The 17,852-nt window shown below is 38.4% G+C and overlaps 1 protein-coding gene across 1 annotated transcript in view; it reads right to left on the reverse strand.

Annotated features, from left to right (window-relative positions):
- Nucleotides 1–17,852, reverse strand: part of LOC137104079 (matrix metalloproteinase-17-like) — a 56,487-nt gene that overhangs the window by 13,727 nt on the left and 24,908 nt on the right. Inside the window, exon 4 of the mRNA XM_067484909.1 lies at nt 11,091–11,377. Coding sequence (XP_067341010.1) covers nt 11,091–11,377 — 287 coding nt within the window. The remainder of the gene's footprint in view (nt 1–11,090; nt 11,378–17,852) is intronic.

Raw genomic sequence — 17,852 nt, forward strand, 5'->3', positions numbered from 1 at the left:
CAGAGGAAAGGTGAACAAAAGGAAGCACAGTGAGCAGAGAATAAGGCTCCAGAACAGGGTATGTACCATGTCATTATATTTTCAGTCATTGTGACAGAAGAGACGGAATCAGAGGTGCAAAAGTTTGGATCCCAGCCTTTTTTTAGATGGCAAAAGTAAGACAAAAATTATTTTTTCATCAACATAATATTTAATGCTATTTCAGCTGGTACAAATGTTCCCAATCTGAAATGAATTAAAGTTAATTTTCTTATTAATTAATTAACTTTAAATTGTCAAGGGGAATGCACTGAGGGAAGGGAACTTTTCCACTGATTATGAATAAATTCCTTGACTATTTTTCTTACAGCTGATAAAGAAAAAACATTATTATTGAGTTAGTCTTAGGGTTTTTGACATACTACTACTCTCCTTTCGGCTTATCCCGTGAGTTCAGGGTCGCCACAGCGGATCATTGTCCGGATGTTGATTTGGCACAGTTTTTACGCCGGATGCCCTTCCTGACGCAACCATCCCCAATTTCTACCAGACTTGGACCGGCACTGCATCAATGGGGAGGGGGAATGAGCTGTTAGGGGTTCATGCTATTACAATATGAAGAAATACAAACTTATACCTAAAACTAATATTAATATTAATGCACCTTCAACTACAAATGTTCTTTCATCATCAGAAATAATAAAAATGGATAAGAAGTGTATAAACAAGTTAGTAAAACATTTAAAAAATAGATCAGCGCAAAAGTGGATAAATAACACTAATAGTTGAATGTGTATTAAATATTATGTTGAGGAAAAACAAATCTTTGTTTTATTCCTTTTGCCATTTTAAAATTAGTGGAAGCAAACTCTTGCAGCCAACTGTAGATGGAAGAACACTTACGAGTAGAAAAGATTTTTGTGTTGCAAATCTTTTTAAAATAAGAACTGGGTTTTGAGGCACAGCCCATTTTTATCTAGTGATGTGTAATTCTCCACCTAACAATTACATGAATAGTTCGAAGTTTCGGTGCAGTCATCTTCTGATCTGCCACTTTTCTGATCAATTATTTAACAACAGTTTTGGTGTTACACAGCCCAACATGACACGATAATAAGCAAAACAATTTCAGACCCAAACTGGTGAACAGAGACAATACACTCCTTTGCATTTCTAAATTCAACTCAATCACAAGAAGGTTCATTTGGGGATACTGTGTGAATTTATGCAAAAGTCAGTGGCAGCCCAGCCAACAGCCAGTCCACCATGACACAACATAAAACTCTTTGGTTTAGGCCACACGGGACACAACCAGAGCAAATAAATCATTTAATAACCAGAACTGACCACATGTCCATTCTCCCAAATATGTTGTACTGCAGGCCACAGCATTCAACATCATTAACAAGCTCTCCCTTCGACATCATCCAAACCCTCCCTTCAGGAAGTAGCTCTAGATAATTCTAGTCAAGACACAGCTTCCTGCCCAGACCAGTGCTCCTCATCAATATTCCTACTTGCTTCCAACAGATACACAGAATGGTAAACTGAACCACAATATACAACAGCAACCAATGTTGCTGTGCTGAAAAAATAAATAAATAAAATACTCCCGGCTATATTTTTTCTATTATCCTCCTCTGTGATTTGATCTGCTCAAGGTTTCTTCCATTTTTCAACAAATAATGTCCTCTTGGGAGCTGTCCTCACTCACAGTGAAGGTTTAAGGTTCCTGCCAGTACTTGTTACTATATACCTCATCATTTGATTTGGTGCATTTACATTTACAATACATTTATGTTTCTGTATTAATTATGGAAAAGATTGTTTCCCCTATTTTTATTCTGGAGTCCAGTGCTGTGTACAACAATAAATGTCTGTGTTTATTTTTGTCATTACAACCAGACAATCCATTACCAGAACAATTTAAAACTTGTCATGGGTTTAAGTAGCAATGCCAGCTTTGATAAAAAAATATCTTGCCATCTTTTCCTACCTCCACCTATTCAGAAGGCAAAGAAAAGGGTTATTTCCCTATATGTATACAACAAAGTCAACAGGAAGCTGTCCAATTATGAGCTGAATAATGGATCTAGAAAATCTTTTGGGACACAAAATGACTCAATTTATATTGTAGAAAAAAGGGTGTATAAAACATTCAGTCATGGTCAATAAAACCGAGATTTCTTGATAAAAATTTACAAAAACAATTGTTCATGTTAAAATGAAAACAGATCTTTACAAACTAATCTGAATTCATTAGAATTATGAAAGAACAAACTACTCACAAGTAAGTCTCCCGCATGTTCATTGAGCCTCGATAGAGTTGTGTGTATATGTGTTTATCCTAGAGGAACTCAGCTTGGTCTTAAATCATGTAAATCTGCACACAATGCAGTCTGTCCACTGGCCCAGTTGTTCAAATTTAACACAGAAAACCTGATGGCTTTGTTGCCTCCTATTCATCCAAACTCAGTAGACAGAAGCATGTATTTATAGCATAAAAATCTCAGTCTTGCCCTTCTTCATGTGTTCTGGCTGTGAGATTTCTTACAATTTAATACATCCAACCATCCATCCCTTATCTTTAACCTCTTATCCTGTTTAGGGTTGCGGAGGGCTGGAGCTTATCCCAGCTGTCATTAGGCAAGAAGCAAGGTACACAAAGGTACAGTTAATCCCTAAAATATACTGTATGTACCCTTTGTAGGTGACAACAGAACTAAACTGGTTAGTTTTTGTTTTATTTCGTTAATTTTAGAGATAAAATTCACTCTGCTTTACTGCTTCTATTTGTCCCTGTATTGTTCCTGATCGTATTTTTTGGGTCTGAATTGTTTTGAAGCTTTGTTTTCTTTTTTCTTTTTTTCGCAGTCTGCATTGTGCTTGAATATTTTGTTATTGTCTGTTCAGTTCCTTTAAGCATCAGTCTGAAAATGCAGTGGTGGTAAATCTGGTATAAATTACACTTGCTCCAAACGCTCCAACAAATTACCACAGAACAACATGATGCAGTGAGTCAATGATTCTTCTCATTTTACTCACTTTTTCCTCTCTTCTCTTTACATTTCACCTGATTACATAATGTAAAAATACAATAAAAAATTTAAGGTTAAATGTGACATGTCACTCTAATGTATATGTAATATTAGTGGAGAGCAAATTAATATTAATGACAGTATTGTAACAATTAATTGTCCAATTTGCAACTAGTTAAATTCTTTATAAGTGCTGTTCTCCCTCACCTAGAAAAACATCCTCACTGAAACATAACAATCCACATAAGGATGCATGCGCACTCCAGTTGCATAAACAGAGAAAAATTGAATGTCATGAAAAATTCACCTGCTTAATGATGCTTTTGTTTTAGTCAGGGTAATCAGTTTGCAGAAGCAGATTGCTGGCAGAGTGATTATTAATAGTTGCAATCTGCTGCCTGTCAAAGCAAAAACAGCACTTCCAAACCTCAGCTAATTTGAGCCCACTGAAATTCGACCTCTCGCAACTCCTAATGGACGCGACAACCATCAATAACACAGCAGGGGTGAACTGCTAAATGTGGTGCTTAATATTCCATTATTCATCATCATCATACACATTAAAAGATGGCCTTAGCGAACCAAGATTTAGGGTCCTGTTGAGAACAATGCACCGGGAGATGGGGAAAGGGATTTAGCAAAGTCAATTACTCGGATTTGTATGATAAGGTTCATTTCTTTAAAGACGATTACATAGCTCTACAATCTGCTGAAGCACCAACATTCACTTCTTACCTCCTGGGCTGACCTAACAAGTTTACATCTTTTCATGCTCTTGTCAGGTTTGCTAAGAAGTTTATGAATCTGATGGCTCTGTGGGAGCAGAACTGCGTTGGTCAGAACTTCACTTGGCCTGTCCTACATGCAGAGACATAGAAACAGTGACACTAACATCAGCCAAACAATACATTTGAGACACGCTCATGATGGTGGTGAAGGATGTTGTGAAATAGTGGCAAGGTGAGGCTGGCAGAGTGTGACTTGAACAAATTAAGAGTTGTTTAATTAACTTTCCTTCCATCAATGCGTCAGTCTAGCAGCCTCAGAGTGATGGAGAAGGCAAACTGAAATAGCTAAGCAAAGGATTCAAATGCAGAGGTGAGCTGAACCTTACTGCAGCACCACAGACGAACAGGGAATTCTAGGTTTACAGCTGTCTTCAGGGAACTGATTAAAGCCATTTGAGGAGAGGTGTTGTCTACAACAGATTAAAACAGTTAAAAATAGCAGTCTTGATTTACAGATGAACAACTTTGGCGCACTGGATTTGAATTTTACCTGTGAGAAGAATAAACACAGTGAAGGAAGGCAGTATCATTGAAAACAGAACATCTAACGCTCTAAAATAATTTGGAGAATCAATCCATCCTCAAAAATGTTTTATTTATTTTTTGTCCTTTGGCTTATCCCGTGAGTTCAGGGTCGCCACAGCGGATCATTTGTCCGCATGTTGATTTGGCACAGTTTTTACGCCGGATGCCCTTCCTGACGCAACCCTCCCCAATTTCTACCGGGCTTGGACCGGCACTGCACAGCTGGGGAGGGGAATGGGCTGTTAGGGGTTCAGTGTCTTGCCCAGGGACAATCCATCCTCAAAATCAATATCATTTTAAAAATTATCACAAACATATTGAAGGATAACCACGGGTGTTTTCTAAACGCTTACACAAACTGCCATAACTCTCCCATAGATTACATGTATGTGCAGTTGATGGGCTGCAGGCGAGCAAACGCTGATTTGGGGCACACGAGTCAACATTTGGTAAAAATATGTCGACCACATCTTTTGAAATGCAAAAATGTCACCCAATGAAGCGTGGTGTCTAGCTCATGTGTTCATCAGAAACATTTTCCAAGACATGAATATATCCAAACTATGTGCCATTAGTAACACTTCGAAATATTTAAATTCCATTTTTCAATGAAATTGAAGGTATCACAATCCACTATTTAAGGAAAACATTGTAATTTGCAAGAAATTACAGACATAATCCACTAATTTCCAGAACAAACTTTTCTAGATTGATGGGACCAAAATTAACATATGGGACAGACAAACAAGCTAATCCAGGGTGCAGGCTAACAAGCAGCCAAACATGAGTAGAGTAGCTTCAGTTATGGTTTTTGCATCTGTATGGTAATTGTGGACAATACATTTTATTTAGAAATCAATGAAAAATTTCCTTCAAGGGCAGAAAACTTTGTTGTTTGTTGTTGAGCAACTCTGCACTTTTGTTCTAAGATACAGCATTTGAATGTGGTGGTTGTGAGACCTTCTGAAAAACTGAACTCTTTTGGAAGCACTTTGATGAATAAACTATAATTACAAAAACAATCCCAATTCACAAATTTCTCTCAGTGGACAAACAAACAACAACAAAAAAAACATTATTAGAGTCATAATGATGAGGTCATACCCCCCTCCTTCACTGCTGTGCTCACATTAACAAATCCTACATCTACGCAGCTGGTGCTGAGGCTTCCTTTGCTCAATATGCACATTCAAACACTAACTCCAGCAACACCACAGCATCATCTGCTTGTCCTGCCACTGCTGGGGCCTGGTGGGAGGTCTAATTGTAGCAGATTGAGCTGTTGTCCAGTAACATATGGTTCACGGCCCTGACAGCACAAAACAAAGGAGGCAGATCCATGCAGGTCCTGGCCCCATCACAGATTCACCAGCTGGAATAGACAGTCCCTCTTTCCCTCACACATGCACAGGCACGCACACACAGACACACACACACACCATTTTTACCTTTTAACTCTAATCTAAAACATGAGGTCAAAATGCACAATGGAACTTTCCTTGTGAAAAACAGCTGTAACTGAAATAACGTCAAAAGTGCTTTGCTTCTTCTTCCTCTTATGACTGTCACATAAAAGGCTACTTTTTGAGAATGAAGCAACAGAAAGTATCAGTGCTAACTATATGCTTCTACTATGCTTCTACTATGACTGAGCTCTGCTCTGTACAGTGCATTACACAAGATAATGTAGACATAACCCTGAAAATCACATACGTCGACTGTCGTTGTGTCCGTGTAGTAAAAACACTCTTACTGTGTAGATGCTTGATAAAAGCTGCACACTTAGAGATTTCGCTGTCTTTTGTTTCCATCCCAGAAGATGCATTCATGTCAGATTTTGTCATGAATTCATCTTTCATCCTGCAATTTTTTATTTGGGAAGTCTGAAGGTGGGGTGAGAAAGAGGAGTAGTTAGAAATAGGAAGAGGCTGCCAAGTCATGCAATTCTGTTTCCCCTCGAAGGAAAAATGCTTCACTTAGAATAAGAGGAGGCATATCACAAACTTTTTGGCATTCCTTCATCTATTGACTTTAGGGACTTTTAAGCAGATGGTGGTAGATACATATGGCAGCAACAATTAATGTTGGCCTGCTTAGGTACTATTTTCAATTTTATCTTAACAAAGAGTAAAGAGAGACCAATTATCTGAGAGCAGCACATATATTTAGAAAATTATACCATTTATTTTCTCTGGCAACATATTACTGGAACAATTGATAGAAAAGATGTCTAAAGTACCAACACCCACTCCTTGTGTCTGAGCCTGAGACGAAAACCTTTTGATTCAAAATGTGACAGCGATATTTCTATCGAAAATGAAAAGGGTCAGTGTATGTCTTGGCTGTTTTGCCCAAAATGTATAGTGCAATTTACATTTTTGAAACTGACGGTTTGACAAGCATGGACAAAGAAAGGGGAAAGAGAGAAAATATTCCAGATTTGAGATTGTCCATCAAGCTCTCTTTAGTTTTTCGTTACAAAACGGCTTCTGTGCACCACTAAGAGAAAATGTACAAACGTGTGCACGGTTTCCCTATTTGTGTGATGTGTGTACCAAGACTATAGAGTCAAGCAAAACGCTGGGGCCAAGAGAGAAGTCAGGCATTTTGCCACCTTCAGCCTTCAAACAGGTACATTACAAACACCTTTGGCTTTAGACTTGTTGAGATGACATTTAGTATTATCAAGGTTGTTTCAGACCTGTAGATCCCCTTCATTACTGTGTGGGACACAAACAGAAATTGTAGCACAAAGAGGAGCCTACAGAAACTCACTGGATTGGAGAAAACTTATGTGCAAAACTCTGACCCATGACACAGCATGCATCCTGTTGCTGACAACATGTTAAGTTATTTGTGGGTAGTTTATCACTCTAACCCTGAATACAGCTGAAATTAAATGACATGCATTAGAATCCCTTTTGTGGGGGCTTTTTTACCTCAAACTTTCATATTACTCTAGCAATCGTGCTGTTTTTGATTAGCCTATGCGTGTCAGTTCCAAATTATATAAATCAAATGCTAATGTCTATTTTAGATTGGTGCTATATTAACTCACTCAATACCCTACCATAATGATGCATGCACTTCTGTTTTGTATCCTGGGAAAACTTATGGTACTGCAGGTTCTGCTCACATGTTTTGACAAATTAATGCTTGTTCATTTGCTAGTATTTTTTTACTTAATTTAAGATCACCTGTAATATGCATGACAGTGGCACAGCCTTTGCTCTCGAGTAATTCAATATTAATTAGACTTGTTAGAGCAAATCAGAGGGCTTAGGAAATTTCCCTCATCCAAAGACATCATGACTGATTAGTGGAACTTGAGCCGGGATTGTTTTGTCAAACTGATGTTTCCAAGTCCAATATGAAACTATGTGCCTAACTTCACTCTTTGTGACTTCTGAGAGACGTTTTAGCCGAATGCTTCTCACGTCATCTTCATCTTTTACTGTTCTCTCTCTCCTCTGCTTTCTATCCATTTTTCAAAAAGAAGGGATGAATGGAGATACTGGGCAGAGGAGAGAGGAAGGTCATTCTAAGTTCAGTCATCCAGATGAAAGGAAGAATAAAGAAAGCAAGTCAGAGAAAAGGACAGTTAATGATTTATGCTGTCATTCGTGTGACCGCACCTAGACGGCTTCTGCCTGATGATGCGTTCAGTGTGACGAGATCACTCCATCCGCACACTTTATCCGGATGGGTGAGCTTATAATGCTCCCTCCACCCTTTGCAGATTGCCAACACCCTCCCTCCTATTACAACAAAAAGGACAGCAGGGAGGAAATGAGGTTGATGCTAAGTGACAAGACTGCAGAGGTGTAGAACCTGACCATTGGGATAAAATAATATAAAATACTTTGGTCATACCACCAATAAAATGATTGAACCAGAGTGAAAACACAAACAGCAAAAACCCTGGAGTTTATAATTTTTGGTAAGATAACTATGACACACACACAGTTAAACCCTCCATTAAGGAGAAATTGCACTTTGGTGTGATTTGTGTCCTGCTACCATCACTTGGTGGAAATCACTTTTAGACCACTGTTTCTAAATACCAGCTGCAGTTTGACACATCCTCATGGACAGATTTGTTTACAAGCTGAAGCTGTGCCAGCAACAAAAACTACAAATGTGACCCTTCAGTTTTATCTAATGCTACACTGACCATGAACCCTATCAGCACCACGACAGTGAAGCTATGATGAAACCCCAGTTTTCTGTAACAATATTGTTCGTTTTAATGTAAGTGCTAAGCGCAAACAAATTTCTTGCATTGCAACAAAGTTATCACTTTAAGTATCTGTGCATGCAATTTTTTATAATGAAGTCAGTGTTTGCACAAATAGAAATGCATTCCACTAAAATAAACTTGAATTACCCTGGAAAAAAGTAAAACTTCACAACAAGCGACACAACAGCATAGCGATACAGCAGCTAGTGGAAGTGCATGTGTTACAAAGTTTGCTACATTACACGCGGATGATCAAAAACTAAAACTTCACTAACACAACAAAACATCAAGCAAACACAACTACACAAAACAAGCCACCTAAAAAGTTGTTACTTTGCAAACCAACAGCCAGCTCGGCATCTGTTTTGAATCCTTTTAGTTCTTGTAGCTCTTACCAATGGGTAAACGCCAGTTCAATATTTACCCTGCTCCAGTCTCTTACTTAGCTACTCTCTCTTTTTCTCATCTTCACTTCATCAAACGTCAACCTCACACTGCATCTGCCATGTTTGGCCATACAAATGAATGTATTATGAGAAAACTGAGCTACGTGATGCTGAAAAGCATAATGCAGTATTTCCAGAATGATACTCCAAAATTCCATAGTCCAGTATATGACAATCCAGGCACACTGTGGGTATGGTAGAGAATCTGCTAATACATGTCAGTGTAGCCTCATAATGATTATGGTATAATTATGTATGTAAAATGTTACATATATATATTGGGGCTTTTAACAGTGGTGAAAGAGACAAGTAAATGACGGTCGGCACAAACAATAGAAATTGTGTTGTGATTGAGTGAAGGCATGAATGAGTTAATGAATGAACCACAAAGCACCAGTGTTGTGTTCTGAGCTGTGGAGCTGAGAATGACGGATATTTCTAATATAAGGTTGTCTGTTTGTGATTGGCAGAGCTGATTGAATTTCATTTAGAGCTGCTGTCATCCTGTCCTCATTTGAGACTTGCACATCTCCCTCAGCGGTTAATCAAGCTCTTTGAAAACAGTTTGATGAAAGAAATTTGGCCTGATCGTTCAGGATAACATTGTATAAGCCATTCCATTAGCCCACACCGCTTGAAGCAAAAATATACACTAAAATAATGTTTCACTGGAACAGGCACAGTCCATCTATAATACAAAGAGACCTAATAATGACACAGGTCAGAAATCAACTGGAAAGGGTCAGCAAATCGTTCAACAAAATCCAAACCACAAAAAAACTACAATAAGAAGACAGTTTGGACAGTGACAGTCTTTCCAAGGAGAACCCCATAAGTTCTGCACATGAGGTCTCCACTTATTTTGTTCTGACCAAAAGTCCACAACCCCAAACCAATTTGACTTCACGCTGCTGTATCAAGCTTTGTTTTGGAAATTGTTGTCTTTTTTCATATGCTTCCAAACTTACCTTGGCATGGAAAGGTTGACGCCTTCTTATGACAGTATTGCCAGCAGTAGAGAGTTATTCACATCTAAAAGTTTTAATACTGCCCTACTTTCTAAATAATCAGAGTTGGCTTTTGTTTTTTATTTTTATAACATTCTCAGTAATGTAATTTCATAATGATGATTACCTGAAGTGCTGGGCAAAGAGTGGAGGCATAGCAGATGGAGTAGGAGGGTGTGGGGGGAGGAGAGCAGATTAACATTGAGTCTGATTCTTGTGATAGCTTAATTTGCATATGAAAACTTTAGAGAAAGTTGCAATTCCTCACATTTCAGAAACTGGAATCAGCGTATATTAGGCAGTTTTGCTAGATAAAAAACTTAATTATTGGAAATTTATTTTTTGTCTGTAACTAATGAATTAATCATCTTTTGAATACACACATATTAAATCAACAACCTCCTTAGTTTTAAAAACAAATTTCCCATAAGACTGAACAAGACCATCAAATCTTTACAATTCTTCATATGGGGCAACAACTCGTTTCCTATCTGTAGTGAGCAGGGAACCATGGCCTCTGATTTCCCAACCGCGTCACACTCGCTACAAATTGCCCCAGTACATGCTAAAAGTCAAAATGTGATGAACAACAACAAAGTTACCACATCTGCAAATAGCAGAGAGGCAATTCTGACGTCTCCAGAATGTACACTCTCCTTCCCGCCTTGAGATCCTGTCCATTAAAATCCCTAAAATAACGTAACAAAGGGCAACCCCAACTAGAAATATGTTTGACTTCCTGTTGAGAATATGAACACAACTCTTACTTCTGTTACTAAAGTTTAGTAAAGTACAGAAAAAAATAAGTAAATTCTTGATAATTATTACAATATCGTTCCAGAATAAAAATGTATGCATAATCAGGCCACCTTAAAATCATAATGAAAGCAAAAAAGCATAGGATAAATGTCTGAAAAAGTTAAATTGAAAATAGTTCCTGTATGAGTCAGACCTAAAGTAAGAAAAGATACAAACGTGTTGTAGGAGCCTATTTCATTGCTGCTTCGATTTGCACAAACACACAGACATTTGCTGTTTACCATACAAGAGAGTGAAATATTCCTCACCTGGAGATCTGAAGGTCCAGGCCTCATCATCATCAAAGTGTGTGTCCCCAGCTGTGAACCGCTCTCCAGGGAAAAATGCATGTGCCACAGTTCCCCCTGGCCCATCAAAGGGATATCCGTCATTGTGGTCGGCCTTAGTGAAGTCGATTTGAATGTCTGCATCACTTCCAGCCACCTCGTGGAAGTTAAGTGGCGCAATGTCACTCCAGACCTTCAAGGCGTAGTACATCAGTGCTCTAACAGTGTCCCTGCCCAGTAAGGCAGAATCCTTAGGGAAGGTCCTCACTCTAACAGAAGCAGGAGAAAGAAGGCGTATGTTAGATAGCTAGAATAGAAGGAAAAAGGAGGAGAGACACATAGGTTGGGAGAATATAAAAAGGATAAGTGAAGAGGTGACTGAAGATGAACAGAAGTGAACAGAAGACTTGAAATATATACTAAATAAAAAGGGAGACAAGAGAGGTGAGGTGGGCAAAAGGAGAGGAGGAAAAGTAATGAGGGACCAAAAACAAGACGAGGAGGAAAATTAAAGGAGGAAGGATGAGAAGTAAAATCCGTGGGATGAGAAAATAGAAGAGGAGTATGTGACACATCAGAGAAAAACATGAAGACAGAGAAGAGACAAAAAGAATAAAATTTTGGGAAAGAATGTGCACAGGAGACAGAAAAAAAGGACTTTAGGACACTTCATCTGATTCAGAGGCAAACCTCATTTATTTAACTTTAGTAACTTATTAGACTCATATTATTAAAACAAAATACAGCATTAGCATAAGACTTTATTGATCATTTTCTTGGTAAAATTCAAAGTGATTATAGTATGGACAATATTTTCTTTATTTTTGAGCCAATGTTTCTGCCATTTGTCTGCCAGTGTTTCTACACTTTGGTAGGTTTACTCAGGTAAATGATCTGCATACTTCTTTCACCTTGGGCAGGGGGAGGAGCAGGACAGCATTAGCAGTGAATTGCATAAAGTCACAAAGGTCAACTATATTTGCCACTGGGAGAGACCTACATGAGACAAAACAAAACAAACGAACAAAGAAAATCCAGTTTGCATATTTTATGTGCTTCCTTTGGTTTTTGTATTTCATGCTTAGATGCTCATGCTGCTCACATAAACAGACAATATGTTGAGAAAACAATGTGCACTTAAAGAGATTATGGCATCAGCTTTCAGCTCATCGGCTTTTCACCGTCTTCCTACCTCACACCATCTTAACATCTCTCACACTGTTTCTTTCTGACAGCTACAGTGAAACAGGAAAGGAATAAACCCAAAAGCCCTCAGACATCATGCTAGGTTCAGCCTAAATGTCCCCCTTCAGTTGTTCTCCTTCTTTATTTCCCTCCACCTAAGAGTCCTTGCTTCCTCTTTTGCCTTCACATGTTGCACTGGCCTTCTTTGTCCCCACAGGACTACTTTCAGTGTTCATCAGCTGGAAGCAAAGATCTCCTCCTCATTTTACCACCACAACTAACTTACAATCTGCTAACTTTCAAACTCAATGGTAAAATGAGTGAAGCTGTTTACTAATGGAGTTTCTTTATTAAATAAAAATTAAGAAGATACGAGATGTAATCACTACAGAAATACATGGATCGGTCAGAACCAGTCGGCAGCTACGCAGCTCTGTGTGACACAGATCGCTTTATTTGTCCCTGTCCCTAATCACTGTATTTGTATCTATTCATTCTTGTAATACATACAAAAGCGTGTTGGAGTACAGGAAATTGACTACTTTCAACTACTAACATATTTAATGTATATACAGTACTAACATTGTAGGTAATCAAGGTTTTCCTGAGCCTATTTGATGCTTAGATGCACTATACTGTATGTATTGAACAAAGTGTCATGGCTTGCATAAAGTAAGATAAGATTTTACCATAGTCATGAAAGGATGTGACTCAACATGGACAGTGATTCACATATTGATTGTCACCGACAGACCCGAGGACAAGAAGGAACAACAAATTGCACAAGGACACACAGACGTTAGTGGTATCTGAGTCTGAAAGGAGCATGTGGTGTAAGACTGAACTGAAAAAAGAGAAGACAGGTAAGAATCTACCAATAAAACATCCTTGAGAAAACATCAATTTTTGCATGTACCTACACCAAAACAAAGACGGTCATCATCCAAACAAGCCTTTTTACTTATTTGTGCTGCAAGTCGCCAATGAACACATAGGAAAAATAGCAAAACAGTGAAATGGTGAACGAAGAGGTGGTAAGTAAGGACTGTAAACTCTTCAGAGAGAGTTGAAGGTGAGTGCACATAGAGTGAGGTGAACTACAGCTGAGCTGTGACTTTTCAGTAAATCCTGGATAACGTGGCTTATGAATTGGTTTTCTCATACTCTAGAGAATCTATGCAATTTGGTTGGTGCTTTAATTTATTAAGATATATATATATATATATATATATATATTTATTTATTTTTTTCCCAGCACACATTTGTTAACTTAATCTCAGCTGCAGAACAAAATCATCTAAATGAAGTGGCTCATTTGCAAGATATCGGAATATGTGTTTATCAAACACAGAATGAATTTACAGTCCCTCCAGACGTTTTCGTGATACCTGATTCCGTGACAGTTTTTCTAAATAAAAAATATGTGATGCTTATTGCGATTGTTTTTAGGATGTTTTAATTTGTAAGGCCATAAGGAATTCATGAGGGATTGGTTGTAATCGCAACATTGCAAATTTCTGGAGGAATTGATTTTATCTTCAATAGGAAGTGTCCCAGATCAGCCCAAATTCTGCTAAATCCTACACTTCTCAAGCTGGCTATTTCAGGGGTGTAAATGACAAAGCACAAAATGAACGAACTTGGTTCATCCTTGCAAATTTCCCCATGGAGGATCAATAAAGAGTTATCTTGCTTTATCTTAAGATTTTATTGGAAGCAGACATGTCTTTTGATACTAGTTATGGGAGGCTAATCTTCCAGCACTTCCCAATCAACACCTTCACAATTGTCATCACTAAATGCAGTATTAAACCCTACTTGTTGTTACAAGTAGGACTGAAATCTTAAGGATTTGTACTTTAATGTTAGTGTAGTAGTTGTAATCCTCTTCCTTTTCTGTCTCATATACAAATTGTATGCCACAACAATAATACAACAAGAGCCTTATTATTTTGGAACAGTTATGACAAGCTGCCCCAGTTAAGGGACTGTCAAACTTACACAGTGACAATCATGGTAAACATTAAGATCACAAATCAGTTCAGAGACTAAAGTTCTATCACTACAAACAGTCTTTTTCATCAAAAGCCCTCTGTCATTCCTGTTTCTTCTTTTGTTGAATCTGGCATCTTGGAAACCAAGTTTCTGTCAAACGAGTGATTTGTTTGACATTTGTTTCAATTCATACTTGAATTCTTTATGAATTCTTCATGACTTCTTGCTGAGCACTGGTGACTCATCTTTCTCGCTGAAGCTTTCCCCCCCACAGCCTTTTCATTCCTTTCTTTCTTTCGTTGCCCTTTTACCAGCGAAGGATCTCTGGTCATGGTGAAGGTACAGCAGCAGTTCACAGTGATGGTTTCAAAGGTTCATTTATCTTTCGTGGTTCTTTATCTTTCCCTCTGTGTTCTGATTAATGGCGGGCTCAGGGCTCTTTGTTCTGGGTTGAAGACAACTGATTTATCCAATATAACCATAATTTTTTAGAGATAGTGGGTTGCTTTTTCGATGTCTACTGTTTTTCAAATATTTCCCGGTGGGATTTACACTTGTTTAAGTAGTTAATGACCATACCAAGACAGTTGGAGGTGCTCTCAGCTTGATGAAATAGGAGGACAGAAGGACAGTAGGACAGTTTATCCAGTACTCTGCTGACTGAGACTAACTCGGAAAACTTGTGCCAACCCTGACAGACTACAGCTCACAGGGGATTGAAAGTTAATGCTTACCCTTCAGGTGAGCAAAGCTGGATGTCTGTATGTTTTTCAATCTGCAAAGGGTGTCAGAGAAAGACAAAATGTACTGCTGTTGTCCATTATTGTGTGTGTGTGTGTGTGCATTTTAGTTACATAGCGGGGCCCAAAATTCATTTACACACATGAATGTTCTCGTAGGTCCAGAAATGAATTTCAAGCGTTTTTCACACATGCACTGGAATCTTGAATTTCTCTTGACTTAATACCGAGGCGGTGTCTATGAGAACGCAAATGTCAGAGTGAGATGCAGATTTTATCCTGCGAGCCGCCTAGTAAAAAGTCCTTATTATAGTATGTGCATGGTCCCTCTCAGCCCAGAGGTAAAACGTTTTCACAAGCTAAAAGCAGGTCCAATTGCCACTGAACAGCATTTTTGGGGACATTTGGGGAAATGAACATCACACTACTGCTTGCATTGCTGTTTAATGAGTCTGGGCTTTGGCAGCACCTTCTTATATTTAAGTTGTTTTTTGGAACATATTTCTAGTAAAAACATGTAAAAAATGTTAAGAATTAGAAAAATAAAGACCTAAAATTAGAGAAAGGCACATAGATACTCCACTTCTATACAGTATATTATATCTTTTTGACAACTCTCTATGGCTTCATCTTCCATATTTCTAACTTTAGTCAGAATTAAATAGTTTATTCTCAAGGAAAATAACAAGTCCTTAAGTTCCACATTTCAACAGGCTACTACATTCAAAGAGACCAATGATCACACAGAGACATTTTCATCTGTGACAAGAGTATCTGATGTCTCCTATTCTTTACCACGCCGCTCAAAGGAAAGAAAACTAAAGTTACTCATTACAAAAGTCTCAGAACAATTGCTTCTGTTGCAGACCTGCGAGGTAGACAGTGCAGGGCTGTGAGTATGAGACAGGGAGTGAGACATATGAGATTGTCTTTTTTATGTTGATAATGTCTAAGTGAGGGATTGAGGTTTAGGTACTTCAACTAGTGCTTTACTTTACATAAAAAAATTTATTCAAAATTATAAATAGACTAATAGGCAACAATTGATAATATGGCAAAAAAACAAAAACAAAAAACAATGCTGTATCAATAGTCCTCTTTTACTATATTTAGCTGCAATATTAATTACACATAATTCTCTCAAAACATAAGAAAAGAACTGCAAAGCCAAGGAAGGGTTTCCCTCTTCAGCCCTGAGTTGTGTCTTCAGGGTCCCCCATCAGATTTCATACAGTTCCAACAAGCTCCAGCAGATGGTTTATGGCAGCCATACAAGGCCTGACTGACAAAACTCAGGGCAGCAAACATTTACGTAAGGTTTATGGCTGTGAGCACACTAACATAAGCAGTATGATGGATATCACTTGTAGAGATCCTGGGCTGGAGAATTACAACTTTGCATTAATATGTTGATGAACACAAACAAGTATGCACAATTACAAAAGTTGCAGATGCTACCCACACTCTACTATTAAGAAATGCTGATCAGCATGTTCATATTTACCACAAACGCAGCACTATCACACTTTGCCAGCTGATGTATTTTCCAAGTGTTGCAATAGTTGATTTATTAACAGCAGGCATCCACATAACCTTCCACAACAAATCTGCCTCATTTTCTGTAGTTCAAACTTTCTTCCGGGTAAAGAAGAAGGTAACAAAGGGTTCATGGTTTCAGCTCTAAATCCAATTTTACTCAAAGTCGTGTTCCAAGTCACTTCAGCATTTTACTTAAATGACAACACACAGAGTATGGGGTATATGGGGGTGAGCAAGAGACAGGTCTGCAACCAATCTTACTTCCTGCAGCAAAGATTGGAAAAACGTGATTTAATGGACTTTGAAATTAGCTGAATGGACAGAAGGCTGATTAAGGTGGACTTCATTTTCTTGACCTATTAAATTCCCTGGCACATTTTTCAGCTTCACTGGACAAAGGAGTGGGAGTAAACCAGACTTATGTGTAGGTAAAATGTGTGTCTGAGTAGGTCCTTTGTGCAATGACTTAGGCTGATATGGAAACACACAAGTGTTTATATGCGAGCACACACACAAAATCTCCTAACACATGGATTCAGAGTGATGATTAACATGAAGAGAGGCAAAGAGAAAAGGAGGAATGGATGGGGTAAGTGTGAGAAACAGATGAAAACTCTTGCTCTCCCCTGCCTTCAGCCTCTCAGCAAGCCCTTACCTCCTGTGGTTCTGCCTCTCCATAGAAACACAAGCTGACATCAAAAGTGATGGTAAAATGTACATGCACATGCAAACACGCACAACCACCCAAACCCACGCACATACGCACACACACACACCCACTCACACACACACACACACACACACACACACACAGACAGACCTCCTGTGCTGTTACCCTCTGCAGACTTAAGCTGATTACCCTGCAAATTGAAAGCTCATATGTCATCGCTGATTCACGTGCTTGCACGCGATAGTAAATCAACACATTGCAGCACTAAGACACCATCATGGACAAAAAGTGTTTTGATCACAGAGAAACTAGACTAGACATTCCTCATAGTGAAATACACACATACACATCATGCCACTGAGGCTGAGGATAAAAGGGACTTAAATAAAAGACTACATAAGTTTCCCCTCTCCCCAAAAATCTTTCTCTCACATTTTCAGTCGGCATCTCCTTCTTTCTGAATTTCTCATTCTCTGTCTATCCTGACTATCACAGTCACCACCTCCAAGACGACAATGTGAAATCTGGAGAAAAATACAGTGGGTCCCTAATAGTATAACACTCAATAAGAGATTTACAGTTATTCTTAAGGTTCCACCAAGCAATTTCACAGGT

This window comes from Channa argus, chromosome 18 (genome assembly GCF_033026475.1).
Source record: "Channa argus isolate prfri chromosome 18, Channa argus male v1.0, whole genome shotgun sequence".
NCBI classification, from domain to species: domain Eukaryota; kingdom Metazoa; phylum Chordata; class Actinopteri; order Anabantiformes; family Channidae; genus Channa; species Channa argus.